The sequence below is a fragment of the Scyliorhinus canicula genome, chromosome 3, assembly GCF_902713615.1.
Source record: "Scyliorhinus canicula chromosome 3, sScyCan1.1, whole genome shotgun sequence".
In the NCBI taxonomy this organism is placed as follows: domain Eukaryota; kingdom Metazoa; phylum Chordata; class Chondrichthyes; order Carcharhiniformes; family Scyliorhinidae; genus Scyliorhinus; species Scyliorhinus canicula.
Genome location: NC_052148.1, coordinates 161,941,266 through 161,954,938, shown reverse-complemented (window position 1 = coordinate 161,954,938; position 13,673 = coordinate 161,941,266). Strand labels below are relative to the sequence as shown.

The 13,673-nt window shown below is 42.6% G+C and overlaps 1 protein-coding gene across 8 annotated transcripts in view; it reads right to left on the bottom strand.

Annotated features, from left to right (window-relative positions):
* The window catches only part of rab28 (RAB28, member RAS oncogene family), a 170,122-nt gene extending 161,563 nt beyond the window's left edge, over nt 1-8,559 (bottom strand). For 4 of the 8 annotated variants that reach the window (XM_038791630.1, XM_038791631.1, XM_038791634.1 and 1 more), the window contains exons 1-2: nt 8,242-8,559; nt 8,026-8,122 (exon numbers count right to left, since the gene is read on the bottom strand). In XM_038791630.1, the coding sequence (XP_038647558.1) occupies nt 8,026-8,122; nt 8,242-8,316 (172 nt within the window). In that variant the 5' untranslated portion in view covers nt 8,317-8,559. The remainder of the gene's footprint in view (nt 1-8,025; nt 8,123-8,241) is intronic. The other 4 variants (XM_038791636.1, XM_038791637.1, XM_038791632.1 and 1 more) reach the window with 2 other exon arrangements.
* Nucleotides 8,560-13,673: the final 5,114 nt, after the last annotated feature.

The window sequence follows — 13,673 nt, the reverse complement described above, 5'->3', positions numbered from 1 at the left end:
TGGCCCACTGAAGGACAGGCGAGGGAATCTATGTGTGGAGCCAGAGGAAATAGGTGAGGTACTAAATGAATACTTTGCATCTGTATTCACCAAAGAGAAGGAATTGGTGGATGTTGAGTTTGGAGAAGGGTATGTAGATAGCCTGGGTCACATTGAGATCCAATACGACGAGGTGTTGGGCGTCTTGAAAAATATTAAGGTGCATAAGTCCCCAGGGCCTGATGGGATCTACCCCAGAGTAATGAAGAAGGCAAGAGAGGAAATTGCTGAGTCTTTGATAGAAATCTTTGGATCCTCACTGTCTTCAAGTCTTGTCCTGCAGGACTGGAGAATAGCCAATGTTGTTCCTTTGTTTAAGAAGGGTAGCAAGGATAATCCAGGGAACTACAGAACTACACTTACGTCAGTGGTAGGGAAATTACTGGAGAGAATTCTTCGAGACAGGATCTACTCCCATTTGGAAGCAAGTGGACGTATTAGCGAAAGGCAGCACAGTTTTGTGAAGGGGAGTTTGTGTCTCACTAACTTGATAGAGTTTTTCGAGGAGGTCACAAAGGTGATCGATGCAGGTAAGGCAGTGGATGTTGTCTATATGGACTTCAGTAAGGCCTTTGGCAAGGTCCCTCATGGCAGACTGGTACAAAAGGTGAAGTCACACGAGATCAGTGAGTTGGCAAGATGGATACAGAACTGGCTAGGTCATAGAAGGCAGAGAGTACCAATGGAAGGGTGCTTTTCTGATTGGAGGGCTGTGACTAATAGTGTTCCGCAGGTTGCAGTGCTAGGACCTTTGCTGTTCGTAGTATATATAAATGATTTGGAGGAAAATGTAACTGCTCTGATTAGTAAGATTGCGGACGACACAAAGGTTGATGGAATTGCAGATAATGATGAGGACTGTCAGAGGATACAACAGGATTTAGATCGTTTGGAGACTTGGGTGGAGAGATGGCAGATGGAGTTTAATCCAGACAAATGTGAGGTAATGCATTTTGGAAGGTCTAATACAGGTAGGGAATATACAGTGAATGGTAGAATCCTCAAAAGTATTGACAGTCAGAGAGATCTAGGTGTACAGGTCCACAGGTCACTGAAAGGAGCAACACAGGTGGAGAAGGTAGTCAAGAAGGCATACGGCATGCTTGCCTTCATTACCTGGGGCACTGAGTATAAAAACTGGCAAGTCATGTTAGTTAAGCCACACTTGGAGTATAGTGTTCATTTCTGGTCGCCACACTACCAGAAGGATGTGGAGGCTTTAGAAAGGGTGCAGAAGAGATTTACCATGATGTTGCCTGATATGGAGGGCATTAGCTATGAGGAGTGGTTGAATAAACTTGGTTTGTTCTCACTGGAGCGAAGGAGGTTGAGGGGTGACCTGATAGAGGTCTACAAAATTATATGGGGCATAGACAGAATGGATAGTCAGAGACTTTTTACGCAGGGTAGAGGGGTCAATTACTAGGGGGCATAGGTTTAAGGTGCGAGGGGCAAGGTTTAGAGGAGATATCCGAGGCAAGTTTTTTTTGTAAAAACACAGAGGGTAGTGGGTGCCTTGAACTCGCTGCCGGAAGAGGTGGTGGAAGAAGGGACAATAGTGACGTTTAAGGGGCATTTTGACAAATACATGAATAGGATGGGAATAGAGGGATACGGACCCCGGAAGTGTAAAAGATTTTAGTTTCAACGGGCAGCATGGTAGGCTTGGAGGGCCGAAGGGCCTGTTCCTGTGCTGTACTTTTCTTTGTTCTCTTTGTACCCGAACAGGCACTGGAATGAGGCGACTAGGGTTTTTTTTTTTACAGTAACTATCATATGGTGTGGTGGCAATAGGAGCAAGTGGTTGAGGATAAGGGCTTTGCAGGACTCAAGACAGTGAGTGAGAGATCGCAGAAAGCTGCAGGAATAAGGAAGTAGTGTCCTGAGTGTATACTAGTATCTGGAGTGGTCGCAGGATAGGTTGAGAGGGCAGTAAATAAAGTATACGGTATCTTAAGCTTTGTTAATAGAGGCAGAGAGTGCAAGAGCAAGGAAGTGATGTTGGACTTGCATTAGACACTAGTTGGAACTCGGAATACTGCATGCAGTCCGGGAAGCATTTTAGGGAGCATATGCAGAAGATTCACAAGCATGCGTCCAGGAACGTAGTTATGAAGACAGATTGGAGAAGTTGGGACTGTTTTCCTTGGCAAAGAGAAGGCTGAAAAAGAGATCTGATACAGTATTCAAAACCATCAGGGGTCTGGAAAGAATAGATAGGGAGAAATCGTTCCCACTCACGCAAGGATCAAGAACAAGACGCATAGATTTAGAGACACCAAAGCAACATGAAGAAAAACAGTGGTTAGGGTCTGGAATGCACTGCCTGAGTGTGTGCTGGAGGCAGATTCAATTGAGGCATTCAAAAGGGAATTAGACTGTTATCTGAACAGGAAGAACATGCAGGGTTATGGGGAGAAGGCAGGTGAATTGCTCAATCAGAGAGATGATGCCGAAGCAACTGGCCTAATGGTCTCGTCCCCGGCATCAATTCTGTGATTGCGAAATAGCTCCAATAATAGAAGCCTCACTGAAGACAACAGCACCACCTGCCTTGGAGACCATGTAACAAGGAATACATCACAGAACCACTATTTATTGTGGATGAATAAGACTCATACACTTATTTTAGGTTTGACATGAGTGATGGAAGAATCTTCTGGCAAGTATGCATCATCTACAAGACTTATATTTTTACTAGATCAGCCATGACATTTCTCATAAGTGAATTGCAAATGCCATTTTATAACAATGAACAGTGTTTGTTGTATTATCAGTGTGATTGATTTATGACAATTAAATAAGATAAGTTCCATTTTTATTGTGGAGAACAATTCTTCAACACTCCATTTTCACATACACCAGTAACTTCTGATTATGTGTTCCTTTTTCTACAGTAAGAAGTCTTACAAAACCAGGTTAAAGTCCAACAGATTTGTTTCGAATCAGCTTTCGGAGCACAGCTCTTTCCTCAGGTGAATGAAGAGGTGGGTTCCAGAAACATCTATATAGACAAAGTCAATGATGCAAGACGATACTTTGAATGCGAGTCTTTACAGGTAATTAAGTCCTCACAGGTCCAGACGGAGCAACTGGAGAGAGGGATAATTCCAGGTTAAAGAGGTGTGAATTGTCTCAACAGAGCGTAACAGGCATCTACAGACGCTCAAAGATGTCCTCATAAAACGGGATATGGCGCTCAACATCTCGATCGACAGTTCAAACACGCCACAGCAAAACACCGTACCGACCTCCTCAGAAGACAAACACGGGACAGATGCCAAGGTCATCCCCGCAGCCCCACTACTTGATTTCAAACAACCGCGCAACCTCAAACAGACCATTGTTTGGTGCAAACTACCCAGCCTTCAGAACAGCGACCACGACATTCGCATTCATGTTGCATTACATTCACCCCCCACCATCTGACCTGGGCTTGCGAAATCCTGTCAACTGTCCTGGCTAGGGACAATTCACACCTGTGATTATCCCTCTCTCCAGTTGCTCCATCTGGATCTGTAAAGGCTCAATTACCTGCAAAGACTCGCATTCAAAGTATCATCTTGCATCACTGACTTTGTCTCTATGTGTTTCTGGAACCGACCTCTTCATTCACCCGAGGAAGGAGCTGTGCTCCGAAAGTTAGTGATTCGAAAAAAACCTGTTGGAGTTTAGCCTGGTGTTGTAAGACTTCTTACTGTGCTCACCCCAGTCCAACACCGGCATCTCCACATCATTCCTTTTTCTAGGTTTCTTAATACACAGGGAGGTGGTAGGCAGCATGCTGGAATATAGATATGGGGCTGGATTCTCCGCCCCGCCACATCACTTTTGAGCCTCGATCCGCCGGCGGGATTCTCCGTAACGCTGGCCGGTCAATGGGGTTTCCCAACATCGTGGGGCAGCCCCACGATGTCAGGAAACCCCCGGGTGCCAGCAAAACGGAGAATCCCGCCGGCAGAGATTCCCGCCCATGATGTAGGAGGCACTGCAGGAAAAATACAATATAGGCAAAAATAGCAGAAACCCTTGGGGCATACAGAAGGTACAAGAGGGAACTTTTAAAAGGAAATTAGGAGAGCAAAAAAGGGACATCAAAGGATACTGGCATATAATCCCAAATTGTTTTACAAGTACATGAAGTGTAAAAGGATAAATAGGGAAAGAGCAAGGTCCATTAAGGACCACAGTGGCAATGTGTGCGGAGCCAGTGAATGCCAGTTTCACTCACTTGTCTAGACAGCTGGTTCGTGATGTAGAGAAAGGCCTGCAGCGGGAGTTCAATTCCCGCACCGGCTGATGTTATTCATGAAGGTCCACCTTCTCAGCCTTGCCCGTCACCGGAGGTCTGGTGATCCTAGTCAGCTTTCCCCTTTGAGCCTATGGTCATCTGGGACTACGGCGACTTTACCTAGGTAGGGTTCAAAATGAATACTTTGTCGACGTTCATGAGTGAAAGGGCCAGTGTGTGTATAGATATCAGGGAGAAGGACTGTGAAAAAAATAAAAGAAATTAACATAGCCAGAGAGGGAGTTCTGAGTGGTCAGTCACACTTAAAAGTAGACATATCTCCAGGGCCATTTAAATGCATCCCAGGCTGTTGAGTGAGACAAGAGATTAAATAGCAGGGGCGCTGGTAATAATTTTCAATTCCTTTCATAATATTTGCTTACTGTCACAAGTAGGCTTCAATGAAGTTGCTGTGAAAAGCCCCTAGTCACCACATTCTGGCACCTGTTCGGGGAGGCTGGTACGGGAATTGAACCCGCGCTGCTGGCCTTGTTCTGTATTACAAGCCAGCTATTTAGCCCACTGTGCTAAATCAGCCCCTAATGTCAGAGGACTTGAGGATAGCCAATGTGGTACCACTATTCAAGAAGGGAGGACGGGATAAACTAGGAAACAACAGGCTAGTCACTCTAATCTCAGTGGTGCGGAAACTATTAGAAGCAATTCTGACAGACAGAATTGATCTGCATTTGGAGAGGCAGGGACCAATCAAGAACAGTCAGTGTGGTTTTGTTAAAGGAAGGTCATATCTGAGCAACTTGATTGAATATTTTGAAGAGGTTACCAAGTGTGTAGATGAGGGCAATGCTTTTGACGTAGTCCACTTGGACTTCAAGGGGAAGTATTAGATTTGCTTTGTTCGAGATGGTCATTGCTTGGCATTTGTGTGACATGACTCTTAATTGCCACTCAGCTGAACCACAGCCTGAATATTATCCAGGTCTTGCCTACACAAGCATATAGACTTTTGTTAGAAGAGTTGTGAATGGAACTGAACACTGTGCAATCAGGGAACATGGCCATTTCTGACCTTATGATAGAAGGAAGGTCATTGATGAAGTAACTGAAGGTGGTTGGGCCACGGACACTACCCTGAGGAACTCCTGCAACAATGTGCTGGGACTTACCACAATCATTTTTCTTTTGTGCGAGGCATGACTCCAGTTATGTGCTTATACCCAAATAAAGTGGAAACTATTATATCCCAACATGAATAATATCAATTTACAACCATTCTTTGCATGGAAGAGTGATACCTGGTGGATAGAAGTCAGTTGAATTTCCTTCCATACCAGGGCACTTGAGTTTCATAGTCTGTTATATTTCATTGGAAATCTCTTGAAAATCCTATAATTTTATGCCTCATCCTCTCTCCTCCCAGTCCCTCCAAAAAAAAATCCTTCCACTTTCTTGAACAAGGGACATACACCATTTGTCGCTTTCCATCATCATAATTCCTTTTTCCAAATATTGTCGTGCCTTTACTATCTCCTTCAGTACTTTAGGATTCATGCTATGATAATTTTTGTACTCTTAGGACCATTGACTTTCTTAAAACATATCTTCTCTAGTATCTCTTCCACGATCGTCTTCTGCTGGATCAACAACAGGAAATTAACAAAATCATTAGTTTAGGCCACACTGGAGAGACAGTGAAGAGTGTTTAATGGGTAGTTTCTTCCACTGTCAAAAACACTCAGGTAAAATTATATGATTAGATGTTAAGAAAAGCTATGTCGCAAAAAATCTAATTAAGCTGGACACAATTCACCAACCTCCAATGACACCAAGGCCAGGTTCACATCTATTTAAAACACAAGAGAATCTAATCCAACAGGATTCTCGACAGGTCCTAATATTACCCAGAAGCTAACCGGTAATTTATAAGCTTTGTTTTCAGAGAGAAATTGAGAATCTTGTGAAGCACAAAACTAAGTGATTGCCATTAAAGGCTAGAATGAAGCAGAAGCTTAACTCCCACCAGGAAATTCCAATTTCCTGGTAGAATTGCACCAACCTCTCTAGAAAAAAATGATACATTTTAAATCCAAAACAAATAAAAAGTAAAAAAAGGTGCAAAAAGTCATCCCTCAAAAACAGATGAGGTTAGAAACAACTCTAGTTCTTATTTTGAAGACAGAGCAATGATCAAAATCACAAGAACATTTTCTTGCATGCAGATTACTTTTCTAGGTCAGGGCTTTTTTGTTATCTTTAGGTTTCGCAATTCTATACTTTACTTGAAAGCTTACTCAATTTGATCAAGAATACATAAAGAAAAACAACGATTGGAAGGAGAATGGGCTCCTCCTTTCTATATCGGAGTCTGAGACTGATGGATGCACAGTGCGGGCAGCATGACGACACAGTGGTTAGCACTGCCACCTCACAGCACCAAACCTAGGAGAACCACTAGCCAACTCTATGTTCCAGCAGGTCAAAAGATCAAGAAGTCTCAGAGATGATATAGAAAGATCATTGTGTGCTTTCATTGGGTAAGGCTCCAGAATGCAGTGAAACCTGGGCTAGATTCTGGCGTTGGATGACTTTGTGTGGAGTTTGCACATTCTCCCAGTGTCTGCGTGGGTTTCCTCCAGGTGCTCCAGTTTTCTCCCACAGTCCAAAGATATGCAGGTAAGGTTACGGGGATAAGGCAGTGGAATGGGGTAGGGAGCTCTTTCAGAGGGTCAGTGCAGACTGGATTGGCCAAATGGCCTCCTTCTGCACTGTAGGGATTTGCAGGGATTCTATGGATTCCAAGTTATAAATAGATATATTTTATATTCCTGTTTTCAGTTTTGAAATCGAAAAGTTAAAGTAAGGACAATGAAAACAAAGAGAAAAAAAAGAGAGGGAGGAAGACAGCAAGACAGCAAAACAAAAAGCAAAATAGCTTGCAGTTTGAAAGCACCTGACCACCAAAACAGAGGTACTTTCAAAGTATAGGCACTTATGTATTCTAGGAAACACAGCAATCAATTTGTGCAAATTCAGCAAGCTCCCAAATACAGCAATGAGATAAGGACCAGGTAATGTTAAACAGAGGCCATGTCTACCCTCTCGGACAGATGTAAACATTCCCGTGACTATTCCGAAGAAGGGCAACGGCGTTCTCCCTGGATTCTTGATCAACATTCCTTCCTTAATCAATTTTTTAAAAAGATTATCTGGTCATTATCTCATTGCTCTTAGTGGGAACTTACTGCAGAACAACTCTACTAGGTCATTGCCTGAAATATTAACTCTGGGCTGGATTTAACATTTTCCCACCAGTGGATCTGAAAATCCTCAACAGGCCCGTCCCCATTGTGATACAGCAGTAAGGGCAATGACAGGTAGCCCACCCACCAATTTAGGTCTGAAAATAGGCAACGTCCACTTAAGTGCCTCATCCCACCATCACGGAGGTTAAATCAAGGGCGACAGAGGTCCATGCCAAACAGCCAGCCCAGCAGATTTTCCTTCCCCATGATCTCTCAGATCCCAGATCCAGGAAACGCAAATGCATATGTACCACCACCACGAAAAAGTGACAATTACAATGCGACAATAGACATTTTCCACTATCAATATGGACACAGGAATTTGTAATGGTACAGGAAGTTCGCGCAAATGCAAAATCTATCAATAATGCACCTATTCCAATTAACACTTTTTTACACGTTGAACAGTGCAACTTTGCTGAATGTTCTTACCTGGTAGAGAGATCCTTTTCAGAAAAAAATCCAACCCAATTGTTTGCTTGTACTGTTTCCCAAAAGCTTCCTGGGCGAAACGCATTGCCAAAGAAGTCTGCAACAGAAAGCACGCGTTATCAATCTTCATTGTTGGCAGAAGCGAGGACGACCCCAGCAGGACAAGCCTCGGTGCCCAGCTTGCGAGTGCCGGCCCGCGATCCCCGCCCTCCTCACCTTCCCCGAGGCGCCGTCCCCTAAAATGACGATCTTCAGCTGCCGGTCGTGAGTTTCGTCCTCGGAGTCGGACATGGTGCGGCCCCGCTCTCCCCGCGTCCGGGGCTCCTTCTGCCGCCGCTGTCCCCGGGCCCAGCTCTCCGCCTATCCTCCCCTCTCTGTGTCCCTCGATGCCCCACTTTCTCTCTCTCTCTCTCTCTAAGCCCTCTCCCTTTAACCTCTGCCTATCCTTCCCTCCGCTCCTCCCTATCCTTCCCTTCGCTCGGCTTCGCCGTTGCCAGGAGCCATTTCTCCACCGGGAACAGCGCAATATTGCTGGGGAAGGAAACTTTCCACAATCACATCTTCTCCCACATTTAGAGGGAGGGAGAAAGGGATAACGGACGGGAAATGCAGGAATAGTGGTATATTTAGATGAAGAGTTTCATGAAGCCATCGCCTGCAATGGTTTACTTGTATTTATCTGTTGATTCATTTGTTCCCCCCCCCCGTTGTTAGCAATGGGCTCTTCCGATCCTGACGCAGTTTGGTAGCTAAGGTAAAGGTTAGAGTTCAGCCTGACAGACCAAACGGTGAATTCTTCCAGTTAAACACCTAAAGTCACAGCAATGTGCCATCACGTCTCTGGCTGAGATTCATTATTACTGAGGGCGAAGAATAGGAAACTCCATCACTGGCCCACTGCGGTGTGTGTTTTATTCAGACATGAAGGAGTGACCAGCCGAACTGCGCAAACTTCACCCTGAGTGTATAACTTTTTTCATCACTTCATGGGATGAGGGTGGTGAATGGCGAGGCCAGCATTTATTGACCATCCCTAAATCCCCTTGAGAAGGCGGTGGCTCTGCTACAACCATGTGTTGTAGGTGCACCACGGAGAGTGCAGAACTCTAAAATAATATAGACAAGTTGGTGGAGTGGACAGATAGGTGACAGATGAAGATCAATGTATAGTGATGCATTTTGGTAGAAAGAATGCGGAGAGACAATACAAAATAAGGGGTAAAATTCTTAAAAGGGGTGCAGGAGCAGACGGTCTTGGGTGCATATATGTACAGATCATTAAAAGGGGCAGGACAGATGGAGAGCACAGTTAATAAAGTATATAGTATTCTGGGTTTTATTAATAGGGGCATAGAGCACAAGAGCAAGGTTATGCTGAACTTACACAAGACACAAGTTAGACCTCAGCAGAAATATTGTTTGCCCTATTATGTATTTTCTTTTCATGTACGAAATGATCTGTCTAAGTTGCACGCAGAACAATACACTGTACCTCGGTACACATGACAATAAACAAATCTAAACCAATCCCTTCTGGGTGCCACACTAAGAAAGATGTGAACACATTGGAGAGAGCATAGAAGAGGTTTACAAGAATGGTTCCAGGGATGAGAAACTTCAGTTATGAGGATAGATTGGAGAGGTTGGGATTGTTCCCCTTGGAAAGAAGAAGGTTAAGAAGAGATTTGATAGAGATGTTCCAATGAAGGGACTGAACAGTGTAGATAGGGAGAAACTGTTCCCGCTCCTAAAAGGATCAAGAACGAGAGGGCACAGATTTAAAGTGATTTGCAAAAGAAGAAAATGTAATGTGAGAAACAACTTTTTCATACACCGAATGGTTCAACTCCAGAATGTACTGCCTAGAAATATGGTGAAGACAGGTTCATTCGAGTCATTCAAGAGGATATTAGATGATTATTTGGATAGAAACAATATGCATGGGTATGGGGGAAAAGGCAGGGCTGTGGCACTAAGTCATGATGCTAGTTTGGAGAACTAGTGCAGACAAAAAAGGCCAAATGGCCTCCTGTGACATAACAATTCTGTAAATTATTGCTGCTTGGGAAAGTTACAGAATTTTGACCCAGCGATAGCAAAGGAACCAGTGATATAGTTCCAAGTCAGGATGATTTTTCATGTGTGACTTGGAGAGGAATTTGCAGGTGGTTCCCATTCACTGTTCCCTTGCCCTTCCAGGTGGCAGAAATTGTGGGTTTGGAAGATACTATTCAAGGAGCCTTGGTATGTCTTCAGTGCATTGTGTTTTTTTTAACTAATTTACAGTAATTTGAAAATCCTATAGAATTAATGGATCTAAGTTTATTTTTAATTGCTTTATTTGTAGCAATGAGACAAGCAAAAACAAATTGCAGCCAGTCACTATAATTCTTTGAAACTTAACAGATGTGAATCTTAATGTGTTATATTTATGATGGTAACAGCATTGAATTAAGGAAGTGTGCCAAACCAGTAACCACGGATACCCCATATACATAAATATAGTCTGTTGTTTCTATGGTGTAACGCAAGAAGGAGAATGTAATAACATAACTAATCCACCTCCATGCAATGAATCCGTCGGGCTTTATTGAATTGTTGCTAAAATTCATTTTACATTTCTAACTGACTCTAGTCATAAGAAAGTAGGCCGTTGTGAAATGCATTCAATCTATTCAGTCCAACATTAACACATAGCTAAGAAAATGGAAGAAAGTGTTTGTGATGAAGAAAATTGGTTTATAACTGGCATGTCTCACATTTTCTCTCACAAACAATTTGGTTGTGTATTCATACAGGCACAAATTTGTTCTCATTCGATCAAGGGATGTATTTATTGTTCATTCTTAATTCCTGTGAGAAGGTGATGATGCCTTCTTAGATTGCGGTAGCCCATGTCCCGTAGATACGCCCACAGGGTTGTTGGGGAGGGTATTTCAGGAGTTTGACCCAGCGACAGTGAAGGAACAGTGAAATATTTCCCAAGTCAAGGTGATGTATGAAATGGGGGAATCTTGCAGGTGGTGGCATGAGCCAGTGGCGGACTGGCCAGGGTGTCAGCTTGCCCAATGGCAAGTGGGCCCCTGATGAAGTGGGCCCCCTATATCAAATTAAAATGCAACAAAGAAACAAACACAGACAACTGTTTTAGTAATAAAAAGGAATAAGAAAAAAAAGAGAACAGGACCCAAATAAGTAGTGCATGAAAAGGAACGAAGCAGGGGAGGTAGTGGAAGGATGTGGAATGGGGGGCCCGGGTCGGGCATAATTAAGGAAATTCCATGTTTTCAGCCAGAGTGTGTGAATTTAAAGATAAAGTTACAATTCGTGATTTGAGATGGTCGGCAACTTCAAAGGATATCAAGCAGTAGTCTTGGTCAGCCGGTACATCGGTCCGAGGCCCGGAGAGCCAAGAAGGGGCCCGTGAATCTCTGAAGGGCCCTTAAAAATTATAATTAATTAGATAAATAAATCTCCAACTTCTTTCCTGAGATTTGTATTCTAACTTAATAAAATATAATTGTTTTTAAAAAGAGCAATACCAAATAAAAATGCAATAAAGAAACAAACAAATAATCACTCAGTGTATGAAGGAACGAAGCAGTGTTAAGCGGATGTGAAAAGGAGTGGAGGGGGGGGGGCTGGTTCACCCAGGTCGGACATAGTTGGAAATCCATGTTTTCAGCAAGAGTGTGTGAATTTAAAGATAAAGTTACAGTTCGTGATTTGAGATGGTCGGCAACTTGAAAGGATATTAAGCAGTACATAGGGTCGTGAGGTCACCGAAAAGGAGAAGTGGTACCTTTGACCGTTAATCATGTGGTCAAAGATATTGAAGTGATAAGCCATGATCGGTAAACTCAAAGGGTTGCGACTTGTAACACTACACTGGTATCAAACTGGACATGTTAACTTTGGTCGTGGGACCATTCTTAATGTCTTACTATAGTCGGACCAAACTTCTAAGTTTCAACAGTTGTCTCAGTTGCTTGCTGGTGTGAACACTGGACAGTGATTGTCTCCTCTTCTGAAGCTGCATAGGCCACAGTAGCATTGACTAATGAACATAGCCTATTGAAGTGTAAGTAAGTTATTTTATATTTTTGATCAAGTAGGGGTTTATCTGGCGTTCCTTCAGGTTATTCTTGCAATCATCAATATTCATTTTTCCCAATGTGGGCTATTTTTAATTAAGTTTTTATTTCAGGAATATTACCCCTACCAGCATGGGGGGAAAAAAGCATAAATCTGGGTCACTAAAACGCAAAGAACAAAAAGAAGCAGAAAGGAAGGAATCAGCCAAGTGACGCAGGCCTATTACAGAGTTTATAATACCACAAGCACAATCCACATCAATATCCAGTTCTGCAACAAATAATCAAGAAGCAAGAAACAATGCTCATGGTGATGATGCAATGACATGTGAGTTACAAGAACAGAGAAGAGCTACTTTGAATGTAGAGAAAATACAAGTGGATCCATTACTAATCAACCCAGGCCCAATATTTCTTCTGGCTTCCTTGTTCCGGTATCTGTACTGCCTGTAGTTGCAACATCTGAACACATAGCTTCAACTAGTGACAGGGAATCAGATATTCCTTCAAGCATAAATGACTTGGTTTCTGAAGCACATCCTGTAAATGAACCTACGCAAGAAAATGAAAGATCAATTAATGGAATCTTCCAATATCCATCACGAGCAAAGCTAAAACAGTTTTTTGCTGAACATCCACTTCAGCCACTTGATGATCTGCCATTTGATGCTCGTTTGTATGAGAGGAAAATGGCTAACATATAACAAAGAAAATAGATGCTTATATTGTTCATACTGCTTAGCCTTTGAGTTTCCCAACACTTGTAAACCATCACCCTTTGTACGTGGCTTTAGTGACTACAGGCATATTAGCCAGAGCTTGACTTTACATGAATCGACAACAACACATGTCAGAAATGCTCAGCAATATATCAATGTGGTTAATGATGGCACCTTAGATACATTTTTTGCAGCATCACTAATTAAAAGGAAAGAAGAAGTATTGAAGCATAGAAGTATTGTCATGAGGATTATAGACACCATAAATATGTTAGGCAAGCAAGCACTTCCTTTTCGAGATCACAGAAATGAATCGGCCTACACTCTAGATAATGAGGTTCTGAATCATGGCAATTTTTTAGCTACAGTGCAGTTGATAGCAAAATATGACCCCCATTATGGCAGCTCACGTTTCTGCAGTGCAAAACAAGTCTAAACAAAGAATCAAATGATTAGAGCAACAAGGAAAGGCTCAAAGTAAAGGCCGTGGTGGAATTGTTACATACCTGAGTAAAACAACTATAAACATGTTAATCAAAATTATGAAGAATATGATACAAGAAAGAATTAGTCATGAAGTTTCTCAAGCAAAATATTATTCTATTCAGGTTGATTCAACACAAGATAATTCATCCATCGATCAGTTTAGTATTATTATTCGGTATGTGCTAAAAGGTATTATCTGTAAGCGACTACTTTGAGTTGTGCCAAGTAATGATGGTACAGGACAGGGATTGAAACATTACAGCATCTTAAAATTGACCCCCAAAAATGTTTATCTGATAGCACAGATGGTGCTGCAAGCTACCATGACCAGTATAATGGTTTACAAAGT